Here is a 23,959-nt window from a genome sequence, read left to right on the forward strand (position 1 = left end):
AATACATGAGGGACTTACAGTAGATTTGAGTAAAGACGCACTCCCCGTTGAGAGAGCTCTAGGGGTGTTGGGTATTAATTCAGACACGCTCAAGTTTAAGATTAGTTTAGAAGAGCGGCCTGTGACTAGAAGAGGAATCTTGTCAGTCACTAGTTCAATTTATGACCCCTTAGGCTTCCTTGCACCAGTCATACTGCCAGCTAAGATCTTAATGCAGCAGTTATGTAAAGAGAGACTCGCTTGGGACGATGACATTCCCGAACAATTTATAAAAAGATGGAGGGCCTGGCTACAAGAGTTGCATCAATTGTCTGAGTTTAGTGTAGCAAGATGCATAAAACCATTTGACTTTGTAGTTACAACTACAGCACAACTGCACCACTTCTCAGATGCAAGTGAAATGGAATATAGAGTTGTCTCATATATTGGGTTAGTACATGCTGATGGACTCACACACTGTGCATTCATGACGGGGAATTCTCGTGTAGCGCCCTTAAAACAAACTACTATCCCCCGAATGGAATTGACAGCGGCAGTGGTTGCTGTAAACAACGACAAAATGTCGAAAGGTCAACTGGAAATAGAACTGCTGGACTATGTGTTTTGGACCGACAGCACAACTGTCTTGAGATACATTGTTAATGAAAAACTTCGCTTTAAAACCTTTGTCGCTAACAGAATCTCCATCATATGAGAGTCAACCAAGCCACAGCAGTGGAGGTACGTCAACACTTCAAAAAACCCAGCTGACGCTGCTTCCAGAGGAGTTTCCTGTGAAAAATTCATGAAAAACAACAACTGGATCCACGGTCCCCCCTTTCTTAAAAAAAACAGAGAGTAAATGGCCTGTCATTAAGTTCGTTCAAAACCAAAAATTCAAAGACGAAATTTCCATGTTACAAAAGGGTAATTCATCCGTAAAAATAACAGTTGTCTCTTCAAACTAGATCCAGTACTGCAGGACAGAGTGCTAAAAGTTGGAGGACGTCTTGGTAGGTCTGCAATGCCTGAGCATGCAAAACACCCTGTCATTATACAGTACCCAAAGACTCACACATTACAACTTTAATTTTAAGAGACATTCACGAACAGGTCGGACATTGTGGGAGGAATTATATGCTTTCAAAATTGCGGCAGAAATACTGGATTCCGACTGCAAATTCCCTTGTGAGAAAGTTTCTGTCCAGTTGTATGACATGCAGAAAGATCAGAGCAAAGAATAGTGAACAAAAAATGTCAGAACTGCCATGTGATAAAATAACACCAGATCACCCATCGTTCACTATCATAGGGGTTGACTATTTTGGACCCTTCAAGGTCAAACGGGGTAGAAGTAATGTTAAAAGATATGGCGTATTGTTTACTTGTCTGACAACAAGAGCCGTGCACATTGAAGTCACGCAGTCATTAGATACAGACTCCTGCTTAAATACTATTCGACGCTTCATGTGCAGAAGAGGCCAGGTGTCAGTTATGAGAAGTGATAATGGAACAAACTTTATAGGTGCTGAGACTGAATTGCGTAAAGCTATCCAACAGTGGAATCAGTCAAAAATCGAAGGTGTCCTCATGCAAAAGGGGATACAATGGATATTTAATCCTCCTGCTGGGTCTCATTTTGGTGGAATATGGGAAAGGCAGATAAGATCATTTAAAAAAATCTTGAGGTCTGTACTAAAAGAACAAACACTAAACAATGAGAGCTTGCACACATTCCTGTGTGAGGTGAAAGCTATAATGAATGACCGTCCCCTTACCACCGCTACAGACGATCCCACAGACCTGGAGCCCCTGACACCTAACCACCTGCTGCTAATGAAAAAACAGCCAAACTTGCCTCCTGGACTTTTCAAAAAAGAGGACATTTACGCACGTCGCAAGTGGAAGCAAATTCAGTACCTTGCCGACCTCGTCTGGAAGCGATGGGTGTGTGAATACTTGCCCTTGCTTCAGGAGCGGCAAAAATGGTCTCAGGTGAGAAAAAAACTCACGATCGTAGTTCTAATATATGATAAGTCTTCTCCAAGAAATTCATGGGTCGTCGGACGGATCACGAAAGTGTTCCCTGATAAAAAAGGACTTGTGAGACGTGTGCTGGTCAAAACTAAAACCAGTACACTGGAAAGACCCATCGATAAGCTGTGCCTGATATGTGAAATGAACTGTTAATTACCTTATAAAGTAGTTATGTTCCTTTCATTTGGTACACAGCGATATGAATACCTTAAGTTAAACCGTTAACAAATGTTTAAAGTGTTAAGAAAGCTGATTCAAATTTTAATCCAATAGTAAATGTTGTGGCCCAATTGTAAAAAAAAAAAAAAGAAAAAACAACAAAACAAAAAATGTGTGTAATTGTCAGTCTTCCTGCCTGTCAATTAAGGGCTGGAAATGTAAGGGCCATGTTTCATTCTTGTGATTTGTTGTTATGTTTATCTTATTTCAGTTTATTAGTTAAGCATTAAGCATTAGGTATCATATTCATAATTTGTATTGTGACATCATTTCATGAGTTGTTCTGTGACATCATCACACAGTTATGCAGTTTCATGTCTATCACGCACGTCAGTTGTTAGTTGTTGTTAAGACATGAAAGGATACAGAAAGGTGTGGAGCACACAAGCTTTTGACCGTGAGACAGTAAGCTAAAAGGAATACAGTAAAATAAGTTGTAGTAACTGTAATCTATCGAAGCTACAGAACACAGCAAGCGACTTGTCGTGACTACAGTGGATTTTTGCAAGAAACTGTAACAACCGTTGTACTTTGATGTTGAAAATAAACAAGAGACAAAGAAATCAAAGAAACGTCTGAAGTCGTGAGTGACACTGTGTAACAAAAGACACGCGTCAGAACTTGTGAATAACATGCACGTACAGATGTCTTGAAACATAATGCAGTAACTCTTTATTCATTTGAACACGGTAAAGGTGTCAATGTTCCGGAAGTGATAGTAAATAAGGAGAATGCACAATTTTGTTTTAATACAGTTGAGTTACAGTTTTATTAAATATAGAATATTTTTATGTTTTGCTGGCGAAATTCATTTTAGGCAGAGACGTCTGCTCGTTTTGTTTGAGTCTGAAGCTGGAAATTGAAGGGATAATGTTCAATGTTGTTAGTGGTTATGCCCCACAGGTAGGATGTGAGTTAAAAGATAAGGAGAAATTCTGGAGTGAGTTAGATGAAGTGATGCAGAGCATACCCAGAGGGGAGAGAGTGGTGATTGGTGCAGACTTCAATGGACATGTTGGGGAAGGGAACAGAGGTGATGAAAATGTGATGGGCAGGTTTGGTTTTCAGGACAGGAATGTAGAAGGACAGATGGTGGTGGACTTTGCAAAGAGGATGGAAATGGCAGTGGTAAATACTTTCTTCCAGAAGAGGCAGGAACATTGGGTGACATATAAGAGTGGAGGCAGAAGCACTCAGGTCGACTACATCTTGTGTCGACGTTGTAACCTGAAAGAGATCAGTGACTGCAAAGTGTTGGTAGGGGAGAGTGTAGCCAGACAACACAGAATGGTTGTGTGTAAAATAACCCTGGTGGTGAGGAAGGCGAAGAGGACAAAGGCAGAGCAGAGGACAAAGTGGTGGAAGCTGAGAAAGGAAGAATGTTGTGTAGTCTTCAGGGAGGAGTTGAGACAGGCTATGGGTGGTCAGGAGGTGCTTTCAGTTGACTGGACAACTACAGCCAATGTGATCAGGGAGACAGGTAGGAGGGTACTTGGTGTATCATCAGGTAAGGGGAAAGTGGACAAGGAGACTTGGTGGTGGAATGAGGAAGTCCAGGAGTGTATACAGGGAAAGAGGCTAGCTAAGAAGAAGTGGGACACTGAGAGGACTGAAGAGAGTAGACAGGAGTACAGGGAGATGCAGAGTAAGGTGAAGGTAGAGGTGGCAAAGGCCAAACAAAGAGCATATGAGGACTTGTATGCTAGGCTAGACAGTAAGAAGGGAGAGGGGGATCTGTACAGGTTGGCAAGGCAGAGAGATAGAGATGGGAAGGATGTGCAGCAGGTTAGAGTGATTAAAGATAGAGATGGAAATGTACTGACAGATGCCAGGAGGGTGATGGGAAGATGGAAGGAGTACTTTAAGGAGTTGATGAATGAGGAAAACGAAAGAGAACAAAGAGTAGAAGAGGTGACTGTTGTGGAACAGGAAGTAGCAAATATTGGTAGAAGTGAGGTGAGAAGGGCGTTGAAGAGGATGAAGAGTGGAAAGGCTGTTGGTCCTGATGACATACCTGTGGAGGTATGGAAGTGCTTAGGAGAGGTGGCAGTAGAGTTTTTGACAAGTTTGTTTAACAAGATCTTGGAGAGTGAGAGGATTCCAGAGGAATGGAGGAGAAGTGTATTAGTGCCAATTTTTAAGAACAAGGGAGATGTGCAAAGCTGTGGCAATTATAGAGGTATAAAGCTAATGAGCCAGACAATGAAGCTGTGGGAAAGAGTAGTGGAAGCTAGGTTAAGGGCAGAGGTGAACATTTGTGAGCAGCAATATGGTTTTATGCCTAGAAAGAGTACATCAGATGCAGTATTTGCTTTGAGGATGCTGGCGGAGAAGTACAGAGAAGGTAACAGGGAGTTGCATTGTGTCTTTTTAGATTTAGAGAAAGCGTATGACAGGGTGCCAAGAGAGGAGCTGTGGTATTGTATGAGGAAGTCTGGAGTGGCAGAGAAGTATGTTAGAGTGGTGCAGGACATGTATGAGAGCTGTAAGACAGTGGTAAGATGTGCTGTAGGTGTGACAGAAGAGTTTAAGGTGGAGGTGGGTCTGCATCAAGGATCAGCTCTAAGCCCCTTTTTGTTTGCTCTGGTGATGGACAGGATGACAGATGAGGTAAGACAGGAGTCCCCATGGACTATGATGTTTGCAGATGACATTGTGCTCTGTAGCGAGAGCAGGGAACAGGTGGAGGAAAATTTGGAGAGGTGGAGGTATGCTCTGGAAAGCAGAGGAATGAAGGTTAGCCGCAGCAAGACGGAATACATGTGTGTAAATGAGAGGGACTCAGGAGGATCGGTGAGGCTACAGGGAGCAGAGGTAAAGAAGGTGCAGGATTTTAAGTACTTGGGGTCAACGGTCCAGAGCAACGGAGAGTGTGGAAAGGAGGTGAAGAGGCGGGTACAGGCAGGTTGGAATGGGTGGAGAAAAGTGTCAGGTGTGTTGTGCGATAAGAGAGTATCAGCGAGAATGAAAGGAAAGGTGTATAGGACAGTGGTGAGACCAGCGATGCTCTACGGCTTAGAGACAGTGGCGCTGAAGAAAAGACAGGAGGCAGAGTTGGAGGTAGCAGAGCTGAAGATGTTGAGGTTCTCTTTGGGAGTGACAAGGATGGATAGGATTAAGAATGAGTTTATCAGAGGGACAACCCACGTTAGATGTTTTGGAGATAAAGTCAGAGAGGCCAGATTGAGGTGGTTTGGACATGTTCAGAGGAGAGATTGTGAATATATCGGTAGAAGGATGCTGAGGTTGGAACTGCCAGGCAGGAGGTCTAGAGGAAGACCAAAGAGGAGATTTATGGATGCAGTGAGAGAGGACATGAAGTTAGTTGGTGTGAGAGAAGAGGATGCAGAGGATAGGGTAAGATGGAGGCAGATGATTCGCTGTGGCGACCCCTGAAAGGGAACAGCCGAAAGACAAAGAAGAAGTCTGCTCGTTTTGTTAAATCGTTTTAAACCCCATATTTCTGCGAATTCCCCCATAAGCGAAACCGGTTTGATAACTTCACACCTATCGTGAATGAAATGTGAGAAGGGGGATTACATTTACATTTAGGCATTTGGCAGACGCTCTTATCCAGAGCGACTTACATTTTTTTTGTTTTTATCTTATTACACATCTGAGCAGTTGAGGGTTAAGGGCCTTGCTCAAGGGCCCAACAGTGGCAACTTGGTGGTTGTGGGGTTTGAACCTGGGATCTTCCGAACTGTAGTCCAATGCCTTAACCACTGAGCTACCCCTGGCCCACATTAAAGTACAGGATTACAGTAACTGGGGGTCACCTCGGAGCGCGCTGTCGCGTTGTATTCAGAGGATAGACTAAAACAAAATCATGTTTGCTTCAGTATTAGAAACAATATTGTATTAGGCTAAGTTTATTAAAGATTATTCCCTTTTGTATTCTTTGTATTCGTCTTTTTGCACAAACACGCAGGCATCTTTAAATTTAAACAGAAAATAATAGTGGGATGGTAGGAACGTTTTTTATCATATGACTTAAACGACGGCTAAATGAAGTTAAATATAAACAATAAATTAATAATTGCGTTTGCTTTATATTTAAGCACTTATGTGTAGATATGTGTTTTATTGTATATATACTACCATATCATATATTTGTGTCTAATACTGTTTTATTTATATTTTACATTACATGCATTTTGTAATTTACTTGCAATTGTACTTTTAAAAAGTAACCTACGTATCTACAGTATAAGCATATTTAACTACTTTAGCAGTGAATGAGAAATTTGGTCGGTCTGGCTTTTAGATAAGGTTCTAATTTGATATAATTTTATTATTTAATGAATTATTTTATTATATATATATGATTCTTATCCTCTATATTCTTGTCGAGTATAGTCCTTCAGAGCAAGCACTGTGTCAGAAGATTCTGCGGAATCTTTTCTCACCTTTCATTCACGATAGGAGTGAACTTATCAAACTGTGTGCACTGTTGGCAAATACTGTAGTTTTTTTTTTAGATGAATTAAGAAGACGTAGCAGACATCTCTGCCTAAAATAGATAAAAAATAAATAAATAAAAATGGTTAATGATAGCAATTGAATCAGACTTAATAGTTGGATTTGATACTTTTCTTGTTATTTACTGTATGGACAGTCGTATTATGCTTTCTTTATTATGTTATTAATCTCTTTATATATTGTCTAATTATGACTTGAATAAATCGGCTCACATCGGAGCACGCTGGCGTGTTGGAAAAGCCAGCGTTTATCTATCGAGTAGCCTATATATTTGTGTTTGTTGTTTTTCTGGGGGTTGGGGGGGGGGGGGGGGGTGATGTCTTCATTTTTATCGATAAATCGCACATTTATTATCCTTTTGATCAAAACATTGCCTTTTGTTAAGTGAAAGTGCGAGCCTCGGGTTTATATGCATTGATGAATGAATTTTAGATGGATTTTAAAGCATATTTTTTATGCACGGTGTATCTGCACTGAGAGATTGTGTGTGTGTGTGTGTCTGCACGGAGAGTTTGTGTGTGTCCGCGCGCGTGTCTCAAACTGTACTGTGTGTATGCATGTAGAGTTTGTGTGTGTGTGTTTGTGGCCAAACTCAGAAGAATATGTGTCAAAGCTGATAACTGCCCATTTAAACTGCTGGTTACGGCGGGGCGTCGACTGTTGATCAGTGTATAGTACCCTGTAAAAGCCAAGCTCTTCCCCCCAAAATAATGTAAATGTCTGCAACAATTACTAACCATTAAAATGTTAAGAATTTAAACACAAATATATAAATTAGATTTTCTTTATACATAATATTTTCATAATATATAAACTTATGCTAGGGTACTTTTACTACGCTTAAGTACCATTTAAAGCTATTTATTCATTTCTCTTTTATTTGCTTACTTACTTACTTACTAACTAGTATAACTAAATAAGTGTTTCCGTTTGTGCACGCAGGCGCTGTGTATGTGTGTGCGTGTGTGTAAGGCTAGAGTAAGTGGAGACTCTTGCTTTCAACCCTTCCTGTCTCCCCCTCCCCATCTTACGCATTAAAACCACATTTCTCATCTCGTTTAAACACACTCACATTAACGGAAAGACTGTTGTTCTCATCTAAATGATTAAAGCTTCTCTGCTTTTTTTAATGTTGCTTGCGACAGTGTAATAGCTCGTTAATTTATGCTTGTGTAATAATGAGATGGACAAACTGGTCGATGCGTGTTCTTTTATTTTCTGCATTGTCAGGTTATAGTACAAACTTTTGAGTGAAAACTACTGAAGAACAAAACTCAGGCTCTAAATCCCAGCTTACATCTTGCATTCACGTTTACACACACACACACACACACACGCAAACACACCAGACTGCATTACCCACAATGCATCTCCCGCACTGGACTACACTTCCGTAAACAGTGGTCATACATCAACCTCTCTCTCCCGCTACACCGTTTTATCTGAAAATTAGTAATAAACATCGCTAATGACACTCAAGTAAGCGCAAACTAATAAAATCACTAAAGTAAAGTAAAAAAAAATAAAAAATCTGTAAAGTAAAACAAACAAACAAACAAATGAACCAGCAACATCTAAAAAGAATAGCGACAAATTTTTTTCAGAGAGCAGAGTGTGTGTCTCGCCTTCATTTCTGTGCGTGTGTGTGTGTGTGTGTTTGTGAATGGGGGTTTCACACACACACACACACTCATAGCCGGCACAGGGTCAAATTACGCTCGTGCACGTGCACACACACACACACACAAATATGTTTTACACACAGACAGAGTCACAGTGTTATAGTAAACAGTACACGCGTGCATGGATGTTTGTTATACCAGTAAAAGACAAGCACTAAAACCCAGCATGGGAGACAATTTCGCAGCGCAAGGGAGAGAAAAAAACGTTGGCTCAGTTCTGATATCATGACGCTCGGCGTCAAAACAAGAAGCGCATGCATGAAACATGATACTCAGTACTCGTAAACCAAGACAATGCTCGTTTTTCAATTAAAAATTTATTAAAAATCATTGCTCGTCTTGCGAAACACTCGTAAACCACGTTACTCGTAATCTGAGGTTCCACTTTGTGTATATATATATATATATATATATATATATATATATATATATATATATATATATATATGTATAAAATATCTGCTCTACTGTAACTGATTCAGCTCATGATAAAAACTAGACAGAGACGTGGTAATATTACAATTAGAGAACATTCAGAAGTTTCAAAACCTTACTGAAATAAACAGTTACAGGTGTCTCTTGTTAAACAGTTCTACTATTTAAAACACAGAATCATGAATATTCCATAATAAAACATTTCCATTCGCCTTTAAACAATAAACACACTACATGAAGACTCACCATACACTGTGATGTTGACAGGATTACTGTTTTCTCCAGATTCAGACTCACACCAGTAAACTCCAGTGTGATATGTGTGGAGCGAGCTGATTTCACATGTAGATCCTGTAACTGATCCCCACCGTGAACAATCTGACACTTTCTCTCTCTCTGTGAATCGTCTCACTGTCCATCCAGTAGAGTTACTCTGGTCCTCACAGCTCAGTGTGAGAGAGTCACCAGTAAAGTGTTGAGTTCTGTTAGGATTGATGATCAGAGAGACTGGAGGAGATTCACCTTAAACATAAGTCACACAACTGTTTATTTATGGAATTAGCACTGAAGAAAGTCACACACCATTTACTGAAACAGTGCTATGTGAATGAGAATAATCCTCTACCAGTGCTTAGAGCTATTTACCTGCCTTAAACATTCCTCACTCAGGAGCGAGAATATAAAGAGTTTTATACCAAACATTAGACACAGATATTCTGCATATGTTAAATTAATGCTGTGCAAATGTTTAGATTTTATTTACACATCTATATTCAACACTCCAGCACACGGGTGTTTCATTTTTCCTCACCAGTGATCCATAGTGTCTGTGAATCGCTGTGATCTGTCTGAACCTGCTGTCCATCGGTCTCAGCACTACACACATAAACTCCTGTGTGATTACGAGTGACAGGACTGATAGTGTAGAAGCCTTCACATCCTCTGCTGCTGTCTGAGAGGAGTTTCACTTTATATCTGATATCCCAATCACTGTATTTGTGGGGAACCTCTCTGTACCAGCTGAATGTCCAGTCTGTAGAGGAGTCTGTAACCTCACAGCTTAGAGTCACTGAGTCTCCTTCAGTCACCCAGCTCTGTGGAGATACACTCAGTACTGGGCGTGGTCTCTCTGTTACACAGAAAATATACAAATTCATACACAAAAATCATTCCATACACAAAGATCACATAAAAAGCAAGTTAAAGTAAAAAAGTAATACTAAATAATGATGAAAAATTATTTGATAAGGCATTACAAATGTATTTGTTCACCTTGACCTCATTAATAAATGATTTAATTATTGCTGAATAAGTCAGATCACACAGGTTTGTGTGTCACATAATAGACTGAATCTCCCAGACATAACTGTTTTTACTGTAAATTTAACATTTCACCTTCTACAGATGACAAGTAATTTTCATTGAATTATATATTATGAACAGTTATGTAATATATATATATATATATATATATATATATATATATATATATATATATATATATATATATATATATATATTTATTTATTAAGAATCCTCACATTGTTTTAATTTACTTGAGTTGGTAAGAACAGTTTTCTCAGGTCTGAACATTTAATAAATGAAAGTTATAAGTGTAAAGACACTCAAACTCATACAAGTCAATACAAGTTCCTTTAAACACACTTAGCACTACTTTACTCTATAATATGCAGATAGAAAAGAGCAAATAAAATAAAGAATAAGCCACTGTATCCAGTGGTTAGGGTTTGGATGGGAATCAAACCCGGGCCTTAAACATGGCACATGAGAAACATCCCACTGAGTCACCATAGTCCCAATCACACAGTGTAGTACAGATATATCGAAATTATAATTAAATACTGTAATTGTAATGAAGTATTACACTGTACACTGATACATTCTTCTCAAGCATCTTTGTTATTAATTACAGTTTCAGTTGGTGATATAATGCCTGTCTTCTGCCAAACACCAAGCTTAGAAGGTCTGTGTCGTCATCACATGATAATCAATGAGGACTGATGCCACCATTATAAGTACCTGCTGCAGGCTCTGCTGCTGATGTTACAACTCCATTAAGAGATGTGACCATGGAGTAGATCTGTTAACGGCTTTGTAATGTTAGCAGCAGAGCCTGATAACATACAACACTGCACATTACTATGCCTTTATCAGGGACGTGGAATTTATTTAAAATCTCACTAATTGTGATGGCACAATTGACACATGTTTTTTGCTATGTAGTTTGTTTTTATACTTAAATATAGTTACATCTGTTTTTTTTTTTTTTGCTAGCTAACTAGAAGTGGACATATACAGTAAATGACAGAAATCTGTTGGTCTGATGTTTTGTTTGTTTGTTTGTTTCCTGAAATCCCAGGAACTGATGTGTGTAATGGTAATAAGAAAAGCTGTTGGATTTAAACAGCAAGGATCACCTGTAGGATCATGTCAGTGACCGCTTAATTGAGGAGGAATAAGGCATGGATTTTTTTCTTTTCCAGGAAACAGCACCCATGACCTTATATACAGATAAGGCTTAAGATGTATTTGTTCCTACAGTATTTGGACTAAACTTTACCCCCCCCCCCCCCCTATTTATAAAAAAGTAGTAGTAATAATAATAATGATTTCCATTCCCCACTGTATTTGAATGATGGAACCTAGTATCCCAGTGTAAGTAACTAACCAATGATAAAAACTTTTTTGCGTCGAAAAGGAGTTTTTGTAATTCGCTCTGAATAAGTGCGTCTGCAAAATGCTTAAATGTATGTATCTGTACTGTATATATTCTAAATGATAGACTTTAAAACAGTTTGAAACCAACACTGAAAGTTGCAAATCTTATTTGCACCTTTACTATACACTTATTTAAAGAAAATCTATTTCAAGACACTCTGAGACCATAATTAGTGTTTACTGTGTTTAATAGTGTTGAATTGTATGAAAACTTTTCTAATAAAGAGTGTAAACTAGAGTCAGTAACTCAACTCACATTCAGCTGCTAATAAGGTAACATTACACTTAAAGGACATGTTCAAAACATTTTTGAGATAAACCAGCTAGAGTAAGTGTCTCTTATTGAACAGTTCCCCTAGTAAAAAAAAAAAAAACTCAGTCTTTAATATTTTCTAATGAAATATTTCCATGTCCTTTAAACAATATACACATTACACTAGACTCACCATACACTGTGATGTTGACAGGATTACTTTTTTTTCCAGATTCAGACTCACACCAGTAAACTCCAGTGTAATATGTGGAGAGGGAGCTGATATTACATGTAGATCCTGTAACTGATCCCCACCATGAGTGTGAACAATCTGACACTCCTCCACTGTGTGTGTATCGTCTCACTGTCCATCCAGTAGAGTCTCTCTGGTCCTCACAGCTCAGTGAGAGAGATTGACCAGTAAAGTGTTGAGTTCTGCTGGGATTGATGATCAGAGAGACTGGAGGAGATTCACCTTAAACACACAACATTATAATTCACATGTGTTATTATGATTGTGTTTTCATGGCATAATTTACACTGAACACATTCTTACTTCATTTTATTCAACAGTCCTATATGAATGAGAACAATTATCTACCAGTCAAGCATTTCAACTGCCTTAAACATTCCTCACTCAGGAAAGAGGATATTAAGAGTTTTACACCAAACATTACCACAGATATGATTCTGCATATACTGTATTAAATCAATGCTGTGCAAATTTTTAGATTTTATTTACACATCTAAATATTCAACACTCCAGCACACGGGTGTTTCATTTTTCCTCACCAGTGATCCATAGTAACTGTGAATTGCTGTGATCTGTCTGAACCTGCTGTCTGTCTCTCTCTCCTCTGCAGATATAAACTCCTGTGTGATTACGAGTGGCAGGACTGATAGTGTAGGAGCCTCGAGATCCTCTGCTGCTGTCTGAGAGGAGTTCCACTTTATACCTGATATCTCCATCACTGTCTCTGTATGAAACCTCAATGTACCAGTTGAATGTCCAGTCTGTATAGGAGTCTGTAACCTCACAGATTAGAGTCACTGAGTCTCCTTCAGTCAGCCAGCTCTGTGGAGATACACTCAGTACTGGGCGTGGTCTTTCTGTTACACATGGAATATAAAAATACACTTAATTCCATACATTTACTCCATACACAACAATCATTCCATACCTCAAAGATCACATAAAAATTAAGGAATAGTAAAAAATAAGGATGAAAAAACGTATTTGAATGAGGCATTGAAATGTATTTCTTCTCCTTGACCTTAATAGGTGATTTATTTTAACTGAATGAGTCAGATCACCTGTATGGTTTGTGTGTCACATAATAGACTGATTTCCCTGATAAGCACACAACTGTTTTAATGTTTGAGAAAAATTAACAGTTATGTTATATATATATTAAGAATCCTCACATTATTTTCATTTACTTGAGTTGTTAAGAACAGTTTTCTCAGGTCTGAACATTTAATAAATGAAAGTTATAAGTGTAAAGACGCTCATACTCATACAAGCTAATACAAGTTCCTTACTACACACTTAGCACTACTTTAGTTACTTTTATTCCTTGCCCCTGTTCCCTCGGCTTGCTCACCAGGGACTATCTGACCATTTTGATTCATACACATTCACATTCCATACAAATTTAAATTATTCTTTTGATTGTGTAAAGCTGCTTTGCGACAATGAAAATTGTTAAAAGCGCTATACAAATAAAACTGAATTGAATTGAATTTGGACGGAGTCCACAGTTTAGGAGCACACTGAAAACCTGAGTCTAAAAGACAGAGTTTATATGTTTACATCAAAAACTGACTGAAACCTGAACATCTTACACTTATTTGAACAAAAAATCTATTTCATGACACTGAGACAATAATTACTGTGACTGTGTTTATTGGTGTTGAATTGGACATAGACTCTTTAGATAAGGGATGTAAAACTAGAGCTGTGTAGAGCTGCAATACAGCCTCATTCGGTGTTTTACCTGCTGTACAAAATCAGCGCATGAGAGAAACTCAACTGTGACGTTCGGTTGCTGCCTTCAGGTAATATTACAATTACAGACATTTAGACCTTTAAACATCACTGAGATAAACCAGTTAAATGTCTCTTATTGAACAGTTCTTCTAGTTTAATAGAGTCTTTAATATTTTGTAATTAAATTTTCTCACCTTTAACACTAAACACACTAGATGAAGACTCACCATGCACTGTGATGTTGACAGGATTACTGTTTTCTTCAGATTCAGACTCACACCAGTAAACTCCAGTGTAGAATGTGTCGAGGGAGCTGATTTCACATGTAGATCCTGTAAATGATCCCCACCATGAGTGTGAACAATCTGACACTCCTCCACTGTGTATATATCGTCTCACTGTCCATCCAGTAGAGTGTCTCTGGTCCTCACAGCTCAGTGTGAGAAACTCACCAGTAAAGTGTTGAGTTCTGTTGGGATTGATGATCAGAGAGACTGGAGGAGATTTACCTTAAACATAAAACATTACAAAATTCACACATATTATAAATGTTTATTTATGGAATAATTTACTCTGAACACATTCAAACCTCATTTGATTAAACAGTGTTGTACGAATGAGAATAATCCTCTACCAGTGCTTAGAGCTCTTTAACTGCCTTAAACATTCCTCACTCAGGAAGGAGAATATAAAGACTTTTACACCAAACATTAGCACAGATATTCTGCATATGTTAATTCAATGCTGTGTAAATGTTTAGATTTAATTCACGCATGTGTATTCAACACTGCAAAACACAGGTGTTGTCATTTTTCCTCACCAGTGATCCATAGTGGCTGTGAATCGCTGCGATCTGTCTGAACCTGCTGTCCGTCTCTCTCAGCACTGCACATATAAACTCCTGTGTGATTACGAGTGGCAGGACTGATAGTGTAGGAGCCTCGAGATCCTCTGCTGCTGTCTGAGAGGAGTTCCACTTCATACCCACTATACCAATCACTGTATCTGTAGGGAACATCTTTGTACCAGCTGAATGTCCAGCCTGTAGAGGAGTCTGTAACCTCACAGATTAGAGTCACTGAGTCTCCTTCAGTCATCCAGCTCTGTGGAGATACACTCAGTACTGGGCGTGGTCTCTCTGGTAAACAAGGAATAATAAAAATACACTTAATTCTATACTTCATTTCATACACAACAATGATTCCATACCTCAAAGATCACAGAAAAAGCAGGGAATAGTAAAAATAATAATAAATGAGGATTAAAAAAATTTATTTGAATAAGGCATTTAAAATGTTTTTATTCTCCTTGTGCTTATTAATAACTGATTTATTTTTGCTGAATAACTCAGATCACCTGTATACACTAGTCTGTGTGTCACACATGAGAGGGAATGTCCCTGATAAACACACAATCGCTTAAATTTGACATCTCACCTTCTACAGATTTTAAAGTCTTTTCATTTACTTATATACAGGTCCTTTTCAAAAAATTAGCACATTGTGATAAAGTTCATTATTTTCTGTAATGTACTGATAAACATTAGACTTTCATATATTTTAGATTGATTACACACAACTGAAGTAGTTCAAGCCTTTTATTGTTTTAATATTGATAATTTTGGCATACAGCTCATGAAAACCCAAAATTCCTCAATTATCTAAAAAAATTAGCATATCATGAAAAGGTTCTCTAAACGAGCTATTAACCTAATCATCTGAAATAACTAATTAACTCTACACCTGCAAAAGATTCCTGAGGCTTTTAAAAACTCCTGGCCTGGTTCATTACTTAAAACCGCAATCATGGGTAAGACTGCTGACCTGACTGCTGTCCAGAAGGCCATCATTGACACCCTCAAGCAAGAGGGTAAGACACAGAAAGAAATTTCTGAATGATGTTTCCAGAATGCTGTATCAAGGCACCTCAGTGGGAAGTCTGTGGGGAGGAAAAAGTGTGGCAGAAAACGCTACACAACGAGAAGAGGTGACCGGACCCTGAGAAAGATTGTGGAGAAGGACCGATTCCAGACCTTGGGGGACCTGCGGAAGCAGTGGACTGAGTCTGGAGTAGAAACATCCAGAGCCACCGTGTACAGGCGTGTGCAGGAAATGGGCTACAGGTGCCGCATTCCCCAGGTCAAGTCACTTTTGAATCAGAAACAGCGGCAGAAGCGCCTGACCTGGGCTACAGAGAAGCAGCACTGGACTGTTGCTCAGTGGTCCAAAGTACTTTTTTCGGATGAACGCAAATTTTGCATGTCATTCGGAAACCAAGGTGCCAGAGTCTGGAGGAAGACTGGGGAGAGGGAAATGCCAAAATGCCTGAAGTCCAGTGTCAAGTACCCACAGTCAGTGATGGTCTGGGGTGCCATGTCAGCGGCTGGTGTTGGTCCACTGTGTTTTATCAAGGGCAGGGTCAATGCAGCTAGCTATCAGGAGATTTTGGAGCACTTCATGCTTCCATCTGCTGAAAAGCTTTATGGAGATGTGCATTTCATTTTTCAGCACGACTTGGCGCCTGCTCACAATGCCAAAACCACTGGTAAATGGTTTACTGACCATGGTATTACTGTGCTTAATTGGCCTGCCAAATCTCCTGACCTGAACCCCATAGAGAATCTGTGGGATATTGCGAAGAGAAAGTTGAGAGACGCAAGACCCAACACTCTGGATGAGCTTAAGGCCCCTATGGAAGCATCCTGAGCCTCCATAACACCTCAGCAGTGCCACAGGCTGATTGCTTCCATGCCACGCCGCATTGAAGCAGTCATTTCTGCAAAAGGATTCCCGACCAAGTATTGAGTGCATAACTAAACATAATTATTTGAAGGTTGACCTTCTTTGTATTAAAAACACATTTCTTTCATTGGTTGGATGAAATATGCTATTTGTTTTAGATAGGAATTTTGGGTTTTCATGAGCTGTATGCCAAAATCATCAATATTAAAACAATTAAAAGGCTTAAACTACTTTAGTTGTGTGTAATGGATCTGAAATATATGAAAGTTTAATGTTTATCAGTACTTTACAGAAAATAATGAACTTTATCACAATATGCTAATTTTTTCAAAAGGACTTGTATATATATATATATATATATATATATATATATATATATATATATACACATTCATACAGTGGTGTGAAAAACTATTTGCCCCCTTCCTGATTTCTTATTCTTTTGCATGTTTGTCACACTTAAATGTTTCTGCCCATCAAAAACCGTTAACTATAAGTCAAAGATAACATAATTGAACACAAAATGCAGTTTTTAAATGAAGGTTTACGTTATTAAGGGAGAAAAAAAACTCCAAATCTACATGGCCCTGTGTGAAAAAGTGATTGCCCCCTTGTTAAAAACTTATAACTTAACCATAGTTTATCACACCTGAGTTCAATTTCTGTAGTCACCCCCAGGCCTGATTACTGCCACACCTGTTTCAATCAAGAAATCACTTAAATAGGAGCTACCTGACACAGAGAAGTAGACCAAAAGCACCTCAAAAGCTAGACATCATGCCAAGATCCAAAGAAATTCAGGAACAAATGAGAACAAAAGTAATTTAGATCTATCAGTCTGGTAAAGGTTATAAAGCCCTTTCTAAAGCTTTGGGACTCCAGCGAACCACAGTGAGAGCCATTATCCACAAATGGCAAAAACATGGAACAGTGGTGAACCTTCCCAGGAGTGGCCGGCTGACCAAAATTACCCAAAAAGCGCAGAGGCAACTCATCCGAGAGGCCACAAAAGACCCCAGGACAACATCTAAAGAACTGCAGGCCTCACTTGCCTCAATTAAGGTCAGTGTTCACGACTCCACCATAAGAAAGAGACTGGGTAAAAACGGCCTGCATGGCAGATTTCCAAAGCGCAAACCACTTTTAAGCAAAAAGAACATTAAGGCTCGTCTCAATTTTGCTAAAAAACATTTCAATGATTGCCAATACTTTTGGAAAAAATATTGTGGACCAACGAGACAAAAGTTGAACTTTTTGGAAGGTGCGTGTCCCATTACATCTGGCGTAAAAGTAACACAGCATTTCAGAAAAAGAACATCATACCAACAGTAAAATATGTTGGTGGTAGTGTAATGGTCTGGGGTTGTTTTGCTGCTTCAGGACCTGGAAGGCTTGCTGTGATAGATGGAACCATGAATTCTACTGTCTACCAAAAAATCCTGAAGGAGAATGTCCGGCCATCTGTTCGTCAACTCAAGCTGAAGCGATCTTGGGTGCTGCAGCAGGACAATGACCCAAAACACACCAGCAAATCCACCTCTGAATGGCTGAAGAAAAACAAAATGAAGACTTTGGAGTGGCCTACTCAAAGTCCTGACCTGAATCCTATTGAGATGTTGTGGCATGACCTTAAAAAGGCGGTTCATGCTAGAAAACCCCTTAAATAAAGCTGAATTACAACAATTTTACAAAGAGGATTGGGCCAAAATTCCTCCAGAGCGCTGTAAAAGACTTGTTGCAAGTTATCGCAAATGCTTGATTGCAGTTATTGCTGCTAAGGGTGGCCCAACCAGTTATTAGGTTCAGGGGGCAATTACTTTTTCACACAGGGCCATGTAGGTTTGGATTTTTTTTCTCCCTAAATAATAAAAACCATCATTTAAAAACTGCATTTTGTGTTTACTTGTGTTATCTTTGACTAATAGTTAAATGTGTTTGATGATCAGAAACATTTTGTGTGACAAACATGCAAAAGAATTAGAAATCAGGAAGGGGGCAAATAGTTTTTTACACCATTGTATATAATCTTTATTTTTTACAGAAGAAGGATAAAAGTTATGTAATATATTTAATAAAAATCCTCACATTATTTTAATTTACTTCAGTTGTTAAGGACAGTTATGGGCCATTGATAATTGAAAGTTATAAGTGTAAAGACGCTGAAACTCAGACAAGCTAATACAAGTTCCTTTAAACACACTCAGCACTACTTTACTCCATAATATGCAGATAGAAAAGAGCAAATAAAATAAAGAATATGCCACTGTATCCAGTGGTTACGGTTTGCGTGGGCCTTACTACATGAAGACTCACCATGCACTGTGATGTTGACAGGATTACTGTTTACTCCAGATTCAGACTCACACCAGTAAACTCCAGTGTAGGATGTGGAGAGGTAGCTGATTTCACATGTAGATCCTGTGACTGATCCCCACCATGAACAATCTGACACTCTTTTACTGTGTGTGTAATGTCTCACTGTCCATGAGTTACTCTGGTCCTCACAGCTCAGTGTGAGAGAGTCACCAGTAAAGTGTTGAGTTCTGTTCGGATTGATAATCAGAGAGACTGGAGGAGATTCACCTTAAACACACAACATTATAATTCACATGGTTTATTATAATTGTGTTTTTATGGAATAATTTATTCTAAAATCATTCAAACCTTATTTGATTAAACAGTGTTATATGAATGACAATAATCCTCTACCAGTGTTTAGGGCTATTCAACTGCCTTTAACATTCCTCAGTCAGGAGGGAGAATATAAAGAGTTTTACAACAAACATTTGCACAGCTATTCTGCATATGTTAAATTAATGCTGTGTAAATGTTTAGAAATTATTTATGCATTTATATTTAATACTCCTACACACAGGTGTTGTCATTTTTCCTCACCAGTGATCCAAAGTAGTTGTGAATTGCTGTGATCTGTCTGAACCTGCTGTCCGTCTCTCTCTCCTCTGCACATATAAACTCCTGTGTGATTACGAGTGGCAGGACTGATAGTGTAGAAGCCTCGAGATCCTCTGTTGCTGTCTGAGAGGAGTTCCACTTTATGTCTGAGATATCCATCACTGTCTTTGTAGTGATTCTCTCTGTACCACCTGAATGTCCAGTTAAATGTCCAGTTTTTAGAGCAATCTGTAACCTCACAGTTTAGAGTCACTGAATCTCCTTCTCTCAGCCAGCTCTGTGGAAATACACTCAGTACTGGACCTGCTTTTACTGTTAGACAGGAAATACACAAATATACTTAAACCTAGACATTAACATTTATAAACACAACAATGATTCCATAACTCAAACATCACCCAAAAAGACAGAAGTAGTAAAAAAAAAACGAAATAGGTTGAAATTAACTAAGGCATTAGAAATGTATTTGTTCTCCTTGACTTAATTAATGTCTGATTTATTTTTGCTGAATAAGTCAGATCACCTGTATGCACTGGTCTGTGTCACTCACGAGAGACTGAATCTCACTGATAAATACACAACTGTTTTACATTTGACATCTCAACTTCTAAAGATGTCAAAATATTTTCATTTATAATAATTTTTTTTTTTTTTACATAAGAAGGATGAACAGTTATGTAATATATTTATTAAAAAATCCCACATTATTTTAATTTACTTCAGTTGCTAAAAACAGTTATGGGCATTTGATAATTGGAAGTTATAAGTGTAGACACTTACTGTATACTCATACAAGCAAATACAAGTCCCATTAAACACACTTAGCACTACTTTACTCTATAATATGCAGATAGAAAAGAGCAAATAAACCAATAATAATAAATTAGCCACTGTATCTAGTGGTTACGGTTTGGGTGGGAATCAAACCTGGGCCTTACACATGGCAGGTGACACCTAAGCATCTTTGTTATTGTTTCAGTTAGTGATATAATGCCTGTCTTCTGCCAAGCACCAAGCTCATAAGGTCTGTGTTGTCATGACAGGACAATCAACGAGAAAGTCTCGGGTTACTTTGCTGTAACCCTGGTCCCTAAAAAGGCGGATACGAGATGCTTCGTGAAAACGCTATGGGAACATCTTGTCATGTTGCCGGTTGTGAAGCATGTGTGTATCAAACACGCCAAATTTTGGCTTTTATAACCTCGGTCGGGTGACGTCATCTAATGAGACGCACCTGCGGGTTATAAATAGAAGTGAACCAGAAACACTCCTCAGATTGACTTGTCTGAACGGACATCCGGTCACGTAGGCAGTGCAGCATTGGGATGTGGCATCTCGTTCCCGCCTTTTCAGGTAACAGGGTGACAGTAAAGTAACCCGAGACATTCCCTTTCAAAGGCTACACTCGATGCTGCGTGAAAATGCTATGGAAACGAGAGTACCAACGTCGCCGCACTGCAAGTGTCTGGACCCCAAGGTTGTGTAACATGTGCGCACAAGGCAGAGAAAGTCTCAGAACTATGCCTAGGCAGCTAACTCGAGGACCCGTGGGCCCGGAGTAGCATGAACATCCAGACTATAAATGTAACAAATGTGTGCGGACAGGACCAACCCTCCATGTCACACACTTGCTGCAGGGGAATACCTCTTGCTAGTGGAATATATGAGGCAATCCCCCTGGTTGAATGAGCCCTGATTCCTAGAGGTGAAGTGAGCCCACGCGCCTCATAGGAGAGGGCAATAGCATCTCTCACCCAGTGTAGTGGCGGGCGTCCCCCGGTTGCGGCCCCAAAACATGTAAAGGCTGTTTTGACTTATGCCACTAGCGGATGTGGTGGACGTAAATCTGAAGAGCACGTACTGGACACAGTAAGTGAAGTCTCTCCCGCTTTGAAGCTGTAAAGGCGGAGGACAGAAGGCTTCAAAAACAATAGAGTACTAGGGCACAAGGCCGAGGACAACTTTTCCTGCAGAAACTCCAGCACTGAGACAATTTGGCAGTGGACTGGGTCTACCTGCTTCGCACACAGTTGCTGCAGGGGAATACCACTTGCTAGTGCAATAGATAAGGCGATCCCCCTGGTTGAATGAGCCCTGATTCCTAGAGGCGAAGTGAGCCCACACGCCTCATAGGAGAGGGCAATAGCATCTCTCACCCAGTGTAGTGGCGGCCGCCCCCCTGTTGTGGCCCCAAAACATGTAAAAACTGCTCTGATTCATGCCACTGGTTGATGCGGTGGACGTAAATCTGAAGAGCACGTACTGGATACAGTAAATGAAGTCTCTCCTGCTCCAAACCTGTAAAAGGTGGGGGACAGAAGGCTTCAAAAACAATAGGGTGCATGTTGAGAATGGAACTTTCGGAAGATAGTCAGTTAGGATGCAAAATGGCCCTGACTAGCCCAGGGGCAAAGGGGCCGCCCCCCTGTTGTGGCCCCAAAACATGTAAAAACTGCTCTGATTCATGCCACTGGTTGATGCGGTGGACGTAAATCTGAAGAGCACGTACTGGATACAGTAAATGAAGTCTCTCCTGCTCCAAACCTGTAAAAGGTGGGGGACAGAAGGCTTCAAAAACAATAGGGTGCATGTTGAGAATGGAACTTTCGGAAGATAGTCAGTTAGGATGCAAAATGGCCCTGACTAGCCCAGGGGCAAAGTCTAGGCAAGATGGGGAGACTGACAGATGTCCAGTCCTCTTAGAGAGGTAACGGCCATTAGAAAAACCATCTTAAGGGTCAGAAACCTGAGGCGCTGACTCTAGTTGTTCAAAGGGGGGGTGTCAACTGGACCTTTAAGCATGATAGATAAAACCCACAAAGGGGGCCCCAACTTTCAAATACATTCCTTTTGAGGAATTCCTCTTCTAGGGGAGGGAGCCCTAGCACTTAGAATAGTCTTAATTATGCTGGCTGGAAGACCAGCTTGACTTAATTGGTCTCATTCAGGGACCAAAAGTGAAGGTTCCAAAGCTCGGGCCGGGGATGAAATATTGTCCCCTGCACCTAAGACTCGGCCAACAGGGCGCTATCAATAAGAGGCGCAAACGCTGTTGACGGACCCTCGCCAGGGTGGGGTTTCCATTCCCCATGTGTCAGAATTGACTGGACAGTACAACTGCTCCCACATTCATACACCATGGAATGTAAATTGCCCTGAGAGAGAGGAACATGGTGCACTAGCTATTTAGTAGCGCAAGCACAGTCCGCCCTGGCGATTAATATATCAGACTGCCATAGTGTTTTCCACCCGCACTAAGACATGGTAGCCTGCTGGAGGAAGTGCTTTAGGGTCAGAAATAGAGCCATCATTTCACCAAATTGATGTGCCACGCGAGAAGAAGGCCTCTTCAGTTCCCCTGTGCTGGACATTCATCTAGGACTGCACTCCAGCCCGTGGGGGAAGCGTCTGTCGTTAGCATCTGCGATGACAAGACGAACTTAGAGTGGGACCCAGAGTAAGAAACCAGGGTCTGAACCACATAGGAAGGGTACGAAGCACCTGGCACGTAACCCTTATTGGGGATTGGCCCTAGAGTGAAATCCCCTGTCTTAGCCACAACTGAGATGCTCTCATGTGCAAAAGGCCCAAAGTTGTCACCGTGGATACAGCTGCCATAAGAGCTAAGATCTCTGAAAGTGATGGTCACTTTTTGGTCTAGCTTGATTTCCTTGAGGGTGTTGAGAATGGATTCGACTTTTGGGTCTCAATCCTAGAGACAAAGATGAGCTAGGACGACATGCTGATGTCGAAGTGCTAACTACTGAGACTGGCCAGCCAGTCGTCTATGTAATTTAAATACGGATGCCCTGGAGTTGTAAGAGCCAAAACTACATCCATGCATTTTATATATGTGCGGGTGAGAGAGCTAGACCAAATGGAAGAACCCGATACTGGTAAGCTTCGCCCCCGAAAGCGAACCTCAGGAACCTCCTGTGTTGTGGCAATATTTCTATATGAAAATAAGCGTCCTTCAATTGATTGTCACAAATCATTTGCTTGGTAGGGTTTGAGAGCAATCACTTTGACAGTCAACATTTAAGGCTGTATTTATTTATTTTAGATAGCGGTACAGCCCGCAAAATCTAAAAATTGGACGCAGCCCCCCATTCCTCTTGGGAACCAAGAAATACCTACTGTAGTAGCCTGACTTACTGTCTGGTAGGGGAACATGTTCCATGGCCCCTTTCCCCAGAAACTTCGGTCAGCAGATGCGCACTTTCCGGTTTCATGGAAGTGGAGACCACGCCATTGAAACAAAAAGGGTGATGTGAGAACTGAATCCTGTAGTTTCTCTATACAGTGCTTAGTACCCAAGGAGATATACTCGGCAGTAGCTTCCACGCTGCCAGTTTCTTGGGCAAAAGTCCAGCGGCTTGGTTAAATGGGTGGGGGGGGGTATGTTCTGCATCCTGAAACATGGCAGGAAAAAAATTTATTGTAGACTGGTGTTGCCCGAAACACCAGTGGTCGCGGAGCAAAAACACTG

General features: G+C 40.1%; 1 protein-coding gene across 1 annotated transcript in view; it reads right to left on the reverse strand.

Moving 5' to 3' along the window:
• Window positions 1–14,913, reverse strand: part of LOC128515135 (B-cell receptor CD22-like) — a 51,587-nt gene extending 36,674 nt beyond the window's left edge. The window contains exons 1-4 of the mRNA XM_053489220.1: window positions 14,637–14,913; window positions 14,044–14,067; window positions 12,619–12,936; window positions 12,020–12,301 (exon numbers count right to left, since the gene is read on the reverse strand). Coding sequence (XP_053345195.1) covers window positions 12,020–12,301; window positions 12,619–12,936; window positions 14,044–14,067; window positions 14,637–14,913 — 901 coding nt within the window. The remainder of the gene's footprint in view (window positions 1–12,019; window positions 12,302–12,618; window positions 12,937–14,043; window positions 14,068–14,636) is intronic.
• Between the last annotated feature and the right edge of the window lie 9,046 nt (window positions 14,914–23,959).

Source organism: Clarias gariepinus, chromosome 1 (genome assembly GCF_024256425.1).
Source record: "Clarias gariepinus isolate MV-2021 ecotype Netherlands chromosome 1, CGAR_prim_01v2, whole genome shotgun sequence".
NCBI classification, from domain to species: domain Eukaryota; kingdom Metazoa; phylum Chordata; class Actinopteri; order Siluriformes; family Clariidae; genus Clarias; species Clarias gariepinus.